This window comes from Sorex araneus, chromosome 11 (assembly GCF_027595985.1).
Source record: "Sorex araneus isolate mSorAra2 chromosome 11, mSorAra2.pri, whole genome shotgun sequence".
Classification (NCBI taxonomy): domain Eukaryota; kingdom Metazoa; phylum Chordata; class Mammalia; order Eulipotyphla; family Soricidae; genus Sorex; species Sorex araneus.
Genome location: NC_073312.1, coordinates 23,102,673 through 23,117,339, shown reverse-complemented (window position 1 = coordinate 23,117,339; position 14,667 = coordinate 23,102,673). Strand labels below are relative to the sequence as shown.

Below are 14,667 nucleotides of genomic sequence, written 5' to 3'. Positions count from 1 at the left end.
ACCCCTGAGCACCACTGGTGCAGCCTCTTCCCCCCTCAAAGTAACCAAGCCAAAAGTAGAGCCCAGATCTCAGGAGTGCTGGGAGGGGAACTTCAGCATGTGGGGACCCTGAGCTCTGAGGGCGTCAGTGAAAGAAGTTGGAGCAGGGTGTGTTTTTTGTTTTTTTTTTTTTACCACACCCAGCTGATTCCGTGCCTTTTTTGACTCAGAGATCACCCCTGGCATATGTGATTCAGAGTGTCAAACCCAGGTCAGACACATGCCAAGGTAAGAGCCCTGCCCGCTGTACTATCGCTTTAGCCAGTGCTTATTTATTGATTGATTGATTGATTGATTTTTAAATTTTTATATATTTTATTTTCATAAAGTAGTTCACAATAGTTCATTGCAGATAAGAGAGAGGGGGACTCTGCAGATTACACTGTAAGATCTCAGCAGGTCAGGGCCAGGCCCAGCCACCCTGAGAGGCTCCCCCCACCGTGCAGAGCTGCCCTGGCTGGGGAGGGAGGGATCACCTCTCCCCCTCCTGCCCTGCCTGACTCATATTCCCAGCAGGTCGCACCCCTGTTCCAGCTAACTCTGATATGGCTTCAGACCTCAGGTGGAGGGACCCATGAGATAATACAGCAGGTGGGCACTTGTCTTGCACAGGGGCACTGAGGGGCCCAACCCCTGGCATCGTATAGAGTTCCCTGAGCCTCCGCAGAAGTCAGCTCTGAGCACAGAGCCAGGAGTAAGTCTTTAGCAGAACTAGGTGTCCTCAGGTCTCATAACTAAGGAAAAAAAAAAGCAAAATCTTTTTTTGTTTGTTTGTTTTTTACTTTTTGGGTCATACCCGGCAGTGATCTGGGGTTATTCCTGGCTCTGCACTCAGGAATCACTCCTGGCAGTGCTTAGGGGACCAAATGGGATGCTGGAATTGAACCCGGGTCAGCCGCGTGCAACGCAAACGCCTTACCCACTGTGCAATTGCTCCAGCCTCCAAAAAGCAAAATCTTAGGTGGAGGGAAAACAAACAAAACCCAGCACCTAAGGGTCTGGGAGACATGATTTCTGGATGAACTCGGGGGGCAGGTTCTGCTGGAGTCCTGGGGTCCGGTCCTCAGCACTATTCGGTCTTCCTGGTACTACGGCATCTCCCGGAGCCAACTCTGAGCACCAAGCTGGTTGCAAAGCCTGAGCATCACTGGTGCAGCCTTTCTCCCCACCCCAAACTAATGAAACCAGAAGTAGAGCCCAAATCTCAGGAGTGTTGGGTGGGAACTTCAGAATGTGGGAACCCTGGGCGAGGAGGACGTCAGTGCGTGGATTTGGAGCAGGGTGTTGTTTTTTGTTTTTTTTTGCCAAACCCAGCTGAATCCTTACTTTTTTTTTTTTTCTCAAGGATCATCGCTTGCGTATGTGGTGCCCGGATCAAAGTGCCCAGGTCAGCCACTTGCAAGGCAAGAGCCCTACCCACTGTAATATCTCTCCAGCCAGTGTTCATGTTTTTTTACTCCACAACTCACAGGGGTTTCTCCTGGCTTATGCACTCAGGAATTACTCCTTCTCAGGAGACCATATGGGGTGCTGGGAATCGAACCCGGGTTGGCCACGTGCAAGGCAAACACCTTAACCCTAACCCGGTGTTTATTTTTAAGATCCTACCAACACCCTTCCAGATTCTTTCTCCTTCCACTTCGGCATGATGCTGAGGGGCAGAGCAGACCTCTAGTCCCCACTTCCAGAGACGCCTCAGGGGGGCTCGTCCATCTCTGCAAGTCTTGGGGCTCTGGGGCTTGGCCTCGGCTCTCTCTGACGCCATGTGCCCATCCATACTTTGTGGACCCAATTCCAGGAGGATGGCTTTTTCCCCTGGGGTCTCCCACCCCTCTCCCACACACCAACAGGCTCCCGACTTCTCTTTGTTTCTCCCTTTGAGTGGGAGTGTCGGCGCTGCCAGGGATCGAGCCCAGGGTCTCCTGGTACCCGCTCCTGGTCTTTCTGTGCTTTGATTCTTATTTCTGGGCTCTAAGGGCAACACCAGCAGTGTTCCAGGACATGCTCCAGCTCACGCTTGGGAGACGGGGTGCTGGGATGGGCCCCTGGCCCCCCACTCGTCAAGCCTGTGCTCCGGCCTCTAAACTGCTTCCTCAGTCTTCTGAACCCTTCCCTGAGCAGGGCCTCAAGCCCCCCTCCTGGCAGAGCCCTCCTCACTCCTTCCCACCCCACATCAGGTAATAAGGATCCCCCTTTTCCCAATTATTACGGGAGGGAGTTGTGGGTCTCAGATGGGGAAAGGTGGGATGGGGGCGGGGACACAGATGGAAGCACGGGCACCGTCAAACTAACCTGCATGTATGGGGTTCCGGGTTCTACCCCAACACACCAAAAGACAACCACAATGCTACCACAGAGCGATTCGGGTTCATTGATGAGCGAGACTGGGGTTCGAGGACATTGGAATGGGCGGGGGAGGCCCTTCTTCTCCTTGCATTTATTCCTTATGAGCTGAGCTCCTGGGTCCTCCACGTAGGTGAGGGGAGAGGAGTGAATGATACCCCTCAGAGAGGAGTGACCTCGAACCTCTGACTGGAGGGGAAACTGAGGCTCAGGAAACATCCTGGGGACACGGTTTGAAGCCACGGAGCCTGCGCTGAATCTTTCGGCTCATCCTGGCACTGGAGCTACCTTGGCAACCGCCCTCCACACACCCCCAACTCAGGGCCTCTGAGCCAGAGCCCCCTTTCCCCCGAGGGATCTTGAGGAAAGGGGCATATTTCACTTCTGATTCTTTTGTTTGCTTGGTTTTGGGGTCACACCAGGCTGTGCTTAGGGATCACCCCTGGCAGGACTCAGAGGAGACTCCGTGGTGCCGGGGCTTTAACCCGGATTGACAGTGTGGAGGGCAAGTGTCCTACCTGACCTACTATCTCCCGGCCCGCAGCTTCTGTGTCTATGGGGCCAAGTCCTGGGCCCAGATACGAGGAGTGGGGGTGTTAGGGGGGCTTCGAAGGAACCCCCATGAGTGGTCTGAATGTGCGCCCTATTCGTAGTTTAACTCTGACCCCCCCAACGGTGTTTGAGCTGTTATGAGGGCAGGACCTGCACCCCTCAAACCCCAGAGTACCCTCATGACACATGGGGACCAGCACAGGTGTTGCTGGGTGCCGGGATACAGCCTGACTGCCACCGGGCAACACCGAGACAGAGCCTGCGGCCTCCGGCCTGGAAGGGACAGGAGGTCAGGTCAGGGGCCCTGGGGCGAAGGCTCTCTGGGTCTGGAGCTGGGGCCCGGCGTGCCTCCCTGGGGCACACTTTGGCTTCTCCCGAGTGCCCTGGATCGGGCACCTTGTCTCACCACCTGTCACCCAGGCGGGGCTCTGAGTCGGTCCAACGGGTCTGCTGAGGGCCAGCAGCTTCCCTCCGAGGCGCAGCAGAGCGCGGGGTTCCTGCTGCCAGATACACCCCCAGCTGCCTGAGTCAGAGCCGAGGGAATGGGCCCCCCGACACTGGGGTGGTGTGGACGCTGCGGCCAGCAGGTCTGTGAGACGGAGAGCCGGGAGTTAGGGCCTGGGAGCCGGGCAGTGCACACTGTGTCCTCTCAGCCGTGTCTGGGCCTTTCCTGCAGATACTGCTGCTGGCAGTAACAGTAAGTCTCACAGTGAGAGTCACTGGTGCCCGCTCGCACAAGTGGATGAGCAACGGGATGACAGTGATGGACGCTCCTGGCCCCAGTGGCCCGGCCCCAGAAGCCTCCTCCGTGGGGGCCTGGACAGGTCCTTTCAGGGACATGGGGGCCCCCCAATGCCCACGCCAGGGGGTCTGGGGAGCCTGCACTCCCATGCCCGGCTCTTCCCCCCCGGCCGGGCTCACACCTTGCTGATGTAGGTGGCCACCTCCCTGCGGGGAGCCCGGGGGCGCCCCCAGCCCAGCCGTTGCCCATCAGGGGCTCGTCCTGGCCCAGGCGCAGCGGCGGTTTGCACTGGTGCCAGCTGGTGAGCAGCCGGTTGACGGCGCCCTGGTCTGTGATGCCCCTCAGCTTCTCCCACTCCTCCTCGGCCCCGTCGGGGCCGGCCGCGGGGGTTGCCGCCACTGCCGGGCTGGGGGGCGCCAGCGCCCCGTGGGAGTGGCCCAGCTCCAGGTCGTGGGTCATGGCCTCGAAGAACTGCTGGATGCAGACCTTGGCGAAGGCCTTGGCGTGCTCCGTGCACGTCTCGTCGAAGAGCCTGTGCTCGATGTCGATGTAGTGGGACCAGTACTTGCTCTTGAGGAAGGCCGCCTGCGTGAAGCAGGGCCGCACGGAGCGCACGGCGAAGGCCAGCAGCGTGGTCAGCAGCACGAAGGACCACCCAGGGCCTGCGGGAGGGCACAGTCAGTGGGCCTGGCTCTGGGCCACCCCCGCCCCTGGTCTGTGCAGACGTGGGCCCCTGGGCCAAGGGCACTGGGCGGGCCCGAACAGACCCACATTTTCTTGTCAGCTGGGAATCTGATTTGTATGTAAACATTTCTAGAGTTCACACGGAAGTTTGTAAATCTGCAACTGCATCTCACGGTGATTCATTAAAAAAAATCATAAATAGAAAATTAAATGAAATTAATTTAAAAAAATTTTTAGAGTTCGGATGAAACCCACTAATGTCAAGTAGAAATTGTTTTTTATGTCTTTGGGTCACACCCGGCGGTGCTCAGGGCTTGCTCCTATTCTGCACTCAGGGATCACTCCTGGCAGGCTCCGGGGACCATGTGGGGATTTGGGGATTGAGCCTGGGTCAGCTGTGAGCAAGACAATTGCCCGGCCTGCTGTGCAGTCGTCCCCACCCCCTCAGATGGAATTTGGAAGCCAACTCACCGCAATGCGTGAGGGGCCTGGCAGCCTTCCGGGCACTGTTCAGAGGGGCTGTCTGGGTCTAAGGCCAGGAGGTCAGTGAGGCTGCCTGGGGGATCCCGTGGGAGAGGATGATCCGTGGCTGCTCCAGAAAGCAAAGTTTGGGGTGCACCCTCAGACTGTGGGATTCATGCGGCCTGTCTGGGTGCTGGTGCAGCACCACAGGAGAGAGAGGGGTGCCTGGCCCTGCCTCTCATCGTGCAAACATCCAGCTCCTGCAGCCAGGTCAGCCCCCCTCCTGCACTGACACCCCCAGCTTCCTGTCCTCCCATTCCTGGGGGGCTGCAAGGAATGGGGGCCCAGACCAACAGGATGCTGAGCCTGGATTTCCTCTCAAACCGCCGCCCCCCGCCCCTGCACTGATGGTGCCACCTCATATAGTTCTTCCCTGGAGGGGCCCCCAGGCCCTCAGTGCCCACCCCCCAAGCAGCGCAGCGAGGAACCAGCTGGGGGCATTTGCCAGGGAAATGTACCCAAACAGCCCAGCCACCCATGTGCCTCCCCAACAGGCCCGGGAGAGGAAAGAATGCAAATCCCCGGCTCGAGAGTTGGGAAGTGCAGTGGGCTGAGCTGCGCCCAGGACAGACAGACAGCACGCCTTGGACAGAAGCCGCCTGGCACGTGTCCCGGGGGACACAAGCCCAGGGGAGTCACCTTGCTCTCAGAAGCTGGACTCTGGGCTGGGCAAGTGGTGCAGAAAAGTTACCTTGGGCAGAGAGATAGCACAGCAGCTAGGGCGCCTGCCTTGCACATAGCCAGCCCAGGTTCTATCCCCGGCATCCATATAGACCCCTGAGCAGCGCCAGGAGTGACCCCTGAGTGCAGAGTCAGGAGTAACTTCTGAGCATTGTCAGGGGTGGCCCCAAACAAACAAAGAAACAAAAAAAAAAAAAGAAGGAAAAAGGAAGAAAGAAAAAGAAAACAAGGAGCTGGAGCAATAGCACAGCGGGTAGGGCGTTTGCCTTGCACGCAGAGGACCTGGCTTTGATTCCCAGCATCACATATGGTCCCCTGAGCACCGCCAGGAGTGATTCCTGAGTGCATGAGCCAGGAGTAGCCCCTGTGCATCGCCAGGTGTGACCCAAAAAAATAGTAAAAAAAAAAAAAAGAAAACAAAAATGAAAACAAAATTACCTTGCATGCGTGAGATCCCTAACAACACACACACACACACACACACACACACACACACACACACACACACACACAGAGCCTTAGCTGGGAAAATGAGCCCCTGTGCCCCTCAGAGCTTCATCTGTGGGAAACGATGCCCGAGGAGGCCCTGCAGACGTACATAGGACAGATGTCCATGTTCTGTGGGGGTCCTATGCAATGCTCAGGACCCCGGGAGCCTTTCTCATTAGCACTTGGCCCACCTGGCCTGAACGTTGGATGCTCTGGGCCCAGGGATGCTGCTCAGCCCGGGGGTTCCCAGCCCCCCCCAGAAGTGCTTGGGGAGACTAGGCAGAGTTGAAATTCCAACTCAGGTCCCCTGCATGTGGAAGCTCACGGCCTTGACCCCGGGGCTCCCTCCCTGCACTGGGCACGGCGGGGCATCCGAGCCCTCCAGAGCCCAGGGGGACCCAGGCCCCGGCGCCTCCTCACCTGGGAGATGCAACGCAAATAGCGCACGGCCACCTCACGCGCCAGCAGCCAGTCCCCGTCATAGATCTCGGGGCAGGGCACCCGCGCCAGCAGGCGGGCGAGCTCAGGGCCTGGCAGGCCGGGGGCCAGGCTGCCGTTGCCCAGCGCGGTCACGGGCACGGCGGTGCAGAAGGCGCAGAGGAAGCACTTGCCGTCGAGCAGGGTGACGGCCACCCAGATGACGGGCGCGATGAGGGCGCGCTGGGCCATGGAGCAGAACATGTAGCGCAGCACGGCGGGGTCCTTGGCAAGGCAGCCCGGCGGCCGCTTCCACTCCTCGGCCAGCATGGACACGTTGTTGTTGAGCACCAGGCCCAGCAGGAAGAGCAGCAGCGCCGGGGCCAGCAGGATGCCCGCGCTGTAGGCCGCGTTGTAGCCGGGCAGGCAGGGGCAGTTGAAGTCGAAGGCCGAGTACATCTGGGCGCTGGCCAGGGCCAGGATGCCGCAGATGCCGTTCATGAAGGACTCCTGGTTGGACTGCAGGAACTGGAAGATCATCCGGAACTTGTCCATCGTGCTGCCCCGCCGCCTGCCTCGGCCCTGGCCCCACCAGCAGCCCGCTCTATCCCCTAGGCGCCCACCGCATGGCGGGGACGGGCAGCTCGGGGCCTGGGCTCGAGTGTCTGTGAGACTCTGGAGGGCAGGTGCTGGGGCGGGGGGTGCACAGGGCGTGGCCCTCCCTGTTCCAGCCTCCAGCTTCTTTCCCTCCTTCTGCAGCTGCCTCCGGCCAGGAATCCCCAGACCACACCTGGTGGGGAGCAGTTCGGGGAGGGGGGGTGGCAGGGGCGGGTGTGGAAGGACAGGCTCGGCACAGGGGAAGCAGCCTGCTCTGCTGTCCGTCCCCTGGGTCTCAGAGGCTCCTGCGAGGTCACACAGTGGTGGTGTGCTGGTGGGGTGCTGGCTGTGAGGGTGGCTGGGCTGGGAGTGGTGATGGGGGTACGGGTGGGACTGATGGTGGGAGGATTGTGAGGACCGCGGGGATGGAGGTGATGGTGGGGCTGCTGGTGTGGTGGGATGGTGCTGTTGCTGCTGGGGATGGAGCTGGAGGTGATGGGATGGAGCTGGAGGTGATGGGGATGAAGTTGGAGGTAATGGGGATGGAGCTGGAGGTGAGGATGGAGCTGGAGGTGATGGGGACCGAGCTGGAGGTGGGGATGGAGCTGGAGGTGATGGGATGGAGCTGAAGGTGATGGAGATGGACCTGGAGGTGATGGGGATGGAGTTTTAGGTGGGGATGGAGCTGGAAGTGGTGAAGATGGATCTGGAGGTGATGGGGATGGAGCTGGAGGTGATGGGGATGGAGCTGGAGGTGATGGGATGGAGCTGGAGGTGATGGGATGGAGCTGAAGTTGATGGGATAGAGCTGGATGTGGTGGGGATGGAGCTGGAGGTGGGGATGGAGCTGGAGGTGATGGGATAGAGCTAGAGGTGGTGGGGAAGGAGCTGGAGGTGATGGGGATGAGTTGGAGGTGATGGGGATGGAGCAGGAGGTGGTAGGGATGGAGCTGGAGGTGATGGGGATGGAGCTCGAGGTGATGGAGATGGACCTGGAGGTAGTGGGGATGGTCCCCTTGGCGGTAGGGAAGGTGGTGACGGGGACGGAGACGTGGAGAAGGTAATAGTGGTGGTCACGGTGGTGGCCCTGAGCAGAGTAAGGATCGAGGTGGAGGCTGAGACAGACAGAGACATGACAGAGGAAAAGCCCAGACTCGCGTCAGAGGACTCGCACTTGGGAGGAGCCTTGTGCCCACACAGCCCTGCTGGCTCCACCTCTCGCCTCCAGGGCCCCAGACCAAAAGCTAACTCGGTGGGCCCGTGGGGTTCCAGGCCTGGACTCTGGGCCTCGGCGTCTCTACAGACGCAGACCGGGACCCGGGTTGGGGTGAAGGGCAGATCAAAGAGGGGAGAGCTGAAAGGGCTGCGGGGCTGGGGGTGGAGGGCCAGCATGCCTGAAGAGCAGGTCAGATCTGCCTATCTGGGCCGCCCTGGACAGGATCCCAGGCGAGATCCCAGACGAGATCCCAGATGAGATCCCGGATGAGATCACAGACCAGGTCCTGGTCGAAGCCTCCCACGTGGGGCTGTGTGGGGACTTGCAGTGTGTGTTTCGGGCTCGTGCCCACCTTGGGGTCGAGTCTGTGCTGCTGAGGAATTAGTAAGGGGCTGGGTGCCTGTGTCGGGCCAGCGCCAGCCCTGGCTGGGCGTCACTGTGTGTGGAAGTCGATGTGGAGGTCTCGTTCTGTTCAGCAGGGAGAACCCTTCGTAGGGCGCAGCCGAAAGAACAGACGCAGAGCCCGGAGGAGGGAGAAAAGGCATTTATTCTATGGCAGTTACAGTATTTTATACCTCCCTGTTGGGAGGAGGTGGTGCCAGGACCCCCAACAGAAATGCAGGGTGTGGCACGGGATTTAGCTAGTAATAAACAAATGTTGATAGGATAAGATCAGTAAGATTAGGAGTGGCAACCTTTGCTAGGTGTGGCATGGGGTTAGCTAGTGATTAAACAAATAGTGACAGGATAAGATCAGTAAGGTAAAATGGCTCCCTACATCTCCCCCTGTTTTGTTTTAAATTAAATGTGGTCAGGGGAGGCATTGTCCGGTATCCCTTGTGACATAAAGACTCCATTTTTGCAGGGAGAGGAAGGAAAGGATGATCGGGTCTATGCAGGGGGCTCCTCATAGGCCCCATCAATCCTTGGTTTTGGAGTAACCTCTAAGCTATACCGGAATACCTCACAGGGAGCCGGGCCAGGGTATCAGCCCTCCCTTGCAGTGCTTTGCCTGGCAACCTGATCCACAAGAATAAATCCTTGGGAGCCCGGCATCCTCAAGGTAAAGAACTGGGGGAAGATGAGGTCCTACAAATCAAGCCAAAGATCCTTAAACACTCGAAAATCTCATTTGTTACTCTAAAATATTAACCCAGCCCTGGACCCAAAGTAGCATTTGCTGTAGAGTGTCCAATTGTTGCTCAACATCATGGTTGACAGTAGCCTGCATTGTCCCAAGGTGGTAAGAGTCATTTTGTCATGTTTAGACGAAGTTGTGTGTCTGGACCGAGGCTTGAAGAACTATTCCTGCAACAGCATCAGTGGTGGTTACAGCAATGAGTCCAGGATAGCTGTGATCAGAGGCCCAAGGAATCATCAGGAGCGCCGGAGCAGTTGTGTCAGATCTTCAGTCAGGAGCCCTTTATCGGGGGAGCGTTGCCATTCTCTGGTCAGGTTCACTGGTAACCATATGCGATCCGGCCCTTAATAAAATTATACTGTGGGGAGAATCTTGGATTGAGAGGGAAGAATTGAGACTGGTAGATAATGCACAATCACCAGAAAAGAAAAATCTTTTTGTGAGTGATCAGAGGTAGTATGAATTTGGGACTTGGTATGAATCCAAGTCTGAAAGTGAAGAGGGAGACAGGGAGGCACTCCAATGCAGACAGGATCAAGTGAGTATCCTAGAGAAAAAATTAAAAGGTGTTTCTTCTTTATTTGGCAGCTGAGGCATCTGTGAATCCCATGGAGGGGGTAAAAGAAAGGAATTGTTAGCCCAGATACTGGGTCCTGGCATGGTCCAATCTACAACCTGTAAAAGTGGAGGGTGAGGAATGTAAGTCCAATAGATATGTTTAGCTTACTAGAATTCAAGAGGATTTCAACTGTTAATAACTATTAATGTTCTCCCAATATGAAATCTGGATTGAAAATTTCAATTTCTTTGTAGGCGCCACATTCTGATTAGAAATCTTTGTTTAGACCTGAATCTAGCAAGCTCCAAAGATACTTAGATCTTTTAAATTGCTGGGCTCCATATCACTCTGACCTCCCTTGATTTTGTTTGCCCAGATCTAAGAATTACTGACTTTAAACTAGCTCTAATACTCGAGTGTTCCACAGACAGAGAGACAGACAGTCAGACAATAAACATCACACATGTGCACAAATATATACTTGATCGATCAATCTGACCCTTCAAGAATGGCAGGAAAAAACTGATAGACTGAGAAAGGAAAGAGCAGTCCCCAGGGCAAAGTGAGCCCTGTCGGCCGATTGGGAACATTGCTCCTCGTTTCTCTGCCTGAGCAGCCAGTTTCCTTCTTGTTGAAAAAACGGGTCAAGAAAGCACTTTTGTTGATATAAGCTGGCAAAATCTTCTCAAAGTTGTTGAAAAGTAAGCAGAACTAAGAAAGATAATGAGACAATTGCACACACACTAGGAGCACACGCACAAATCTTACTCCTGCACACGCTCGGACCGGTCCTTCTTTCACGCGGGTGCGCACCCCACTCACCACATTCACACTGAGACTCCCGATCCTGCCCTACGGGCATCATCTTCGGTCTTGAAGTAATGCTGGTTCCTGCTCCAGCCAGGCCAAGTCTGAATAACTGTTCTGTGAGCGAGACCACTAGTTGGTCACTCCCGACGTGGCTGACTGAGCAGAAGCAAGTTCCTGGGCAGTGGCAGAAGGGACACTGTCCTCAGAGGATTCATTTATTCTCTGGGTGGAAGTCGGTTCAGCCTGAGCAGGTGTGTCGACCTGCCTTATCAGTCGTTCGGGGAGCCAGCGGGCTACACTATCAGCAGCATCAAATATGCAGGCTGATCCTCGGCCCCATATAAGGACTGGATCAGGGCCCTTCCATAGACCACTCAGAGGGTCTTTCCACCTTACTTTTGCATAAGTGTGGCTGGTGGAAGTATGCCAAAAACGGTCCGCTGCGCTGCGACCTTCTTTGTCCAGTATAAGAAAGTTCATGACAAACAAAGCATGAGATAGTAACGTCTTAGGGGAAAGTGAGGCTGGGTACAGTTCCTTTTCTGTCTGGAGCTTTTGAATATATGTTTTAAGAGTGAGATGGGCTCGCTCCACTATCCCCTGCCCTTGAGGGTTATAGGGGATCCCTGTATGATGGGAAATCTGCAGCTTCTTACAAAAATGCTCAAACTTTTTTCCAGTGTATCCTGGACCATTGTCTGTTTTTATTAGCTGTGGTTTGCCCAGTACAGAAAAGCAGTGCAAGACATGAGCAATGACATTTTTTGAGGCCTCTCCAGTCTGGGCTGAGGCGCAAATAAACCCACTAAAGGTATCAATAGTCACATGCACATATTTAAGCTGCCCAAAGGAATGAATATGAGTGACATCCATTTGCCAGATGGCATTAGGGACTAGTCCTCGGGGATTGACCCCTAAGTGAGGCACGGGTAGAAGGGATACACAGGAAGGGCACTGGCGCACAATCTGCCGTGCCTGCTCACGCGTGATTTTAAACATAAGGCGGAGAGTTTGAGCATTCAGATGGTGAAGGGCATGTGCAGTTGTGGCCTCCTGCAGCGGATCTGCTTGTAGAGTTAGCGCTGTGAAAGATCGGGTGGCCAAATCTGCCAAGTGATTACCTGCCGCCAGTGGCCCAGGGAGGTTAGTGTGGGCACGAAGATGACCTATGAAAAATGGAGCTCGCCGGGAGCGAATATATTGTTGGATTTGCAAAAACAATGACGTTGCGGGGGAGGAGGGTTTTATGTAACTAATAGTCTCCAGTAATGGTATAGAGAAGGCCACATAGGCACTATCCGTGTATAAATTGAAAGGAAGAAGGGAAAAATTTTTAAAAACCATTAGAACAGCTGTGAGTTCAACCAGCTGAGCAGAGGACTCCTTTGTGGAAAAAGAAACGGTCTCACCCTCACAGGCATAGGCGGCCTGGCCATTAGAAGATCCATCAGTGAAAATCACTTTAGCCCCAGGGATAGGGCTGGTCTTAGTGACAACAGGAAAAACCCATTGATGTAAAGCCATAAATTGTATCAACTTATTGGGGGGATAATGATTATCTAAAATTCCTGAAAAGGAAGCGCAGGCGATGGGCCAATCATCAGTATTTTGAAGAAGCCAATCTATCTGTTCCTTATTGTAGGGTTGAATAACAGAAGCCGGTTCAAGACCAAAGTGTCTGCGAGAGAAACTCCTTCCTTCAATAATTAAGGATGCCACTAAGAGATAGTAGGGTACAAGAACTTTCTTTGGTGTGGCAGGAAGGTGAATCCAAGAAACAGGGTTTTCCTGCCAAATTAAGCCCGTGGGAGAATGAGGAGTAGCGAAGATAAGGAGGTGAAAAGGGCGCTGATAATCTAGAGAGCAAACAAAGTGACCTTCAATCGCTTTTTCTATGAGAACTAGGGATTCTCGGGCTGCTGGTGTCAGACTCCGAGGGGAAGAAGGGTCAGCATCACCGCGCAAAAGGTCATAAAGGGGCATAAGGTCTCCTTTGGTAAGTTTCAGATAGGGACTGAGCCATGTAATATGCCCAAGCAGTTGTTGAAAATCATGTAGTGTCTTTAATGAAGTAAGCTTCAGCTGCGTTTTTTGCAAAAGTACACGGGACCCCTGAAGACGAAATCCAAGAAAGGTATAAGGGTCAGCGATCTGAATTTTTTCGGGGGCAATTTGAAAGCCAGACTGAGTAAACGCACGGATCACCTGATTGCAACAGAGCATAGTGGTCTGTGGGTCAGATCCAGCAAGCAGTATATCATCCATATAATGGATCATATAGATGTCGGGCCATTGTGCCCTAATGGGAGCAAGAATTTGAGCCACAAATTTTTGACACAGTGTGGGGCTATTTGCCATTCCCTGGGGTAAAACCTTCCATTGAAAACGTTGCATGGGATCTTTATAATTAATAGCTGGCAAACTAAAGGCAAAACGGGGACGATCATCAGGATGCAAGGGAATTGAGAAGAAGCAGTCTTTTAAATCGAGTACTATCTTATACATTTCTGAAGGAATGGCTGCTGGGGACGGCAGTCCAGGTTGAAGCGCCCCGAAAATGACCATGGTTTTATTTACTGCTCGTAGATCCTGCAGCAGTCGCCAACTGCCGTTTTTCTTTTTTATAACAAAAATGGGTGTGTTCCAGGGGGAAGAGGTGGGTTCTACGTGTCCCGCTGCGAGTTGTTCCTGCACTAACAACCTGGCGGCCTGTAATTTTTCAGTGGGAAGCGGCCACTGGTCCACCCATACAGGCTCATTGGACTTCCATATGATCTTATCCGTATGGGGTGCAGGAGGAGCCGTGGCAGTTACTGAGAATAAACCTAAGCCTGCGCGGTCATTTTTCACTGGGTCGAGGGCTAGCGGCGCAGGCGTGCCCTGGAGGTATTTTCCTAGAACCTTTCCGGGAGAATAACCTGCTGAAAGGAGCATGTCTAGGCCCTTGGCATCAATTAGTATAAGGTCCATCTGTGAAAGAATATCCCTGCCCCAGAGATTGAGTGGGAGCCCGGGCAGAACATAGGGGCGTACCATCCCGGATTTTCCCTCCTTGGTGCGCCAATCAAGCATAAATGAGCTTAACATAGGGTTTTGGGATTGACCTATACCCTGAAGGTGAGTCAGTGAGGGGGTGAGGGGCCACCTTTTTGGCCAGTCTTTTTCAGCAATGACCGTTACATCCGCACCAGTGTCAATCAGACCTAAAAATTCCTTCCCGTTGATCTCTAAAGTCATCAAGCCCTTGTGATTAAGAATGCGTTGGGCAAAAAATGCAAAAGTCTCTGACATTGGGGGTGGTTTTTGTACTGTTGTTATTGGAATGAGTATTAGCTGTGCTAGCCGCGCGCCAGCGTCCAAGACTGAAAATGGGGATAGTGATTCAACTACTACTCCAATCTGCCCTTGAAAATCAGCATCTATAATCCCGGGGAGTACTTGCACGCCCTGAGGAAGCATATTGCCTTGCCCAATAATTAGGCCAAAAGTTCCAGATGGCAAAGGGCCACAGGCGTTGACATACACTATCTGGGGACCCTGTTCTTTGACTAATATTGTGCGGGAGGTGGCACAGAGATCCAATCCGGCTGAGTATGGGATGGCTCTGCAGAGGGGTTGGGTGCCGATGGGTTGAACAGCCCATGATTTTGAGGTGCCCCGGTCATGGGAGAGGGAGCGAATTGGGGGCTGGACGCCGATGGGTTGAACGGCCCATGATTCTGAGGTGCCCCAGACACGGGAGAGGGAGTGGACTGGGGGCCCTGGGGCTGGCCCTGTGCCCAGTTTCCCGGCCTGGCCTTCTGGCGGCACTCTGACGCCCAGTGGAAACCCTGTTTGCACTTAGGGCAAGGACTTCTAGGTCTGGGCCGCGATTT

At 54.7% G+C, this 14,667-nt stretch overlaps 1 protein-coding gene and 1 pseudogene across 1 annotated transcript in view; both read right to left on the bottom strand.

Moving 5' to 3' along the window:
• Positions 1 to 3,851: 3,851 nt before the first annotated feature.
• On the bottom strand, positions 3,852 to 7,024 carry LOC129399315 (calcium homeostasis modulator protein 1-like; annotated as a pseudogene).
• Positions 7,025 to 7,735: 711 nt separating this feature from the next.
• LOC129399361 (calcium homeostasis modulator protein 2-like) overlaps positions 7,736 to 14,667 on the bottom strand; it is a 9,907-nt gene continuing 2,975 nt past the window's right edge. Inside the window, exon 3 of the mRNA XM_055119180.1 lies at positions 7,736 to 7,772. Within this exon, the coding sequence (XP_054975155.1) occupies positions 7,736 to 7,772 (37 nt within the window). The remainder of the gene's footprint in view (positions 7,773 to 14,667) is intronic.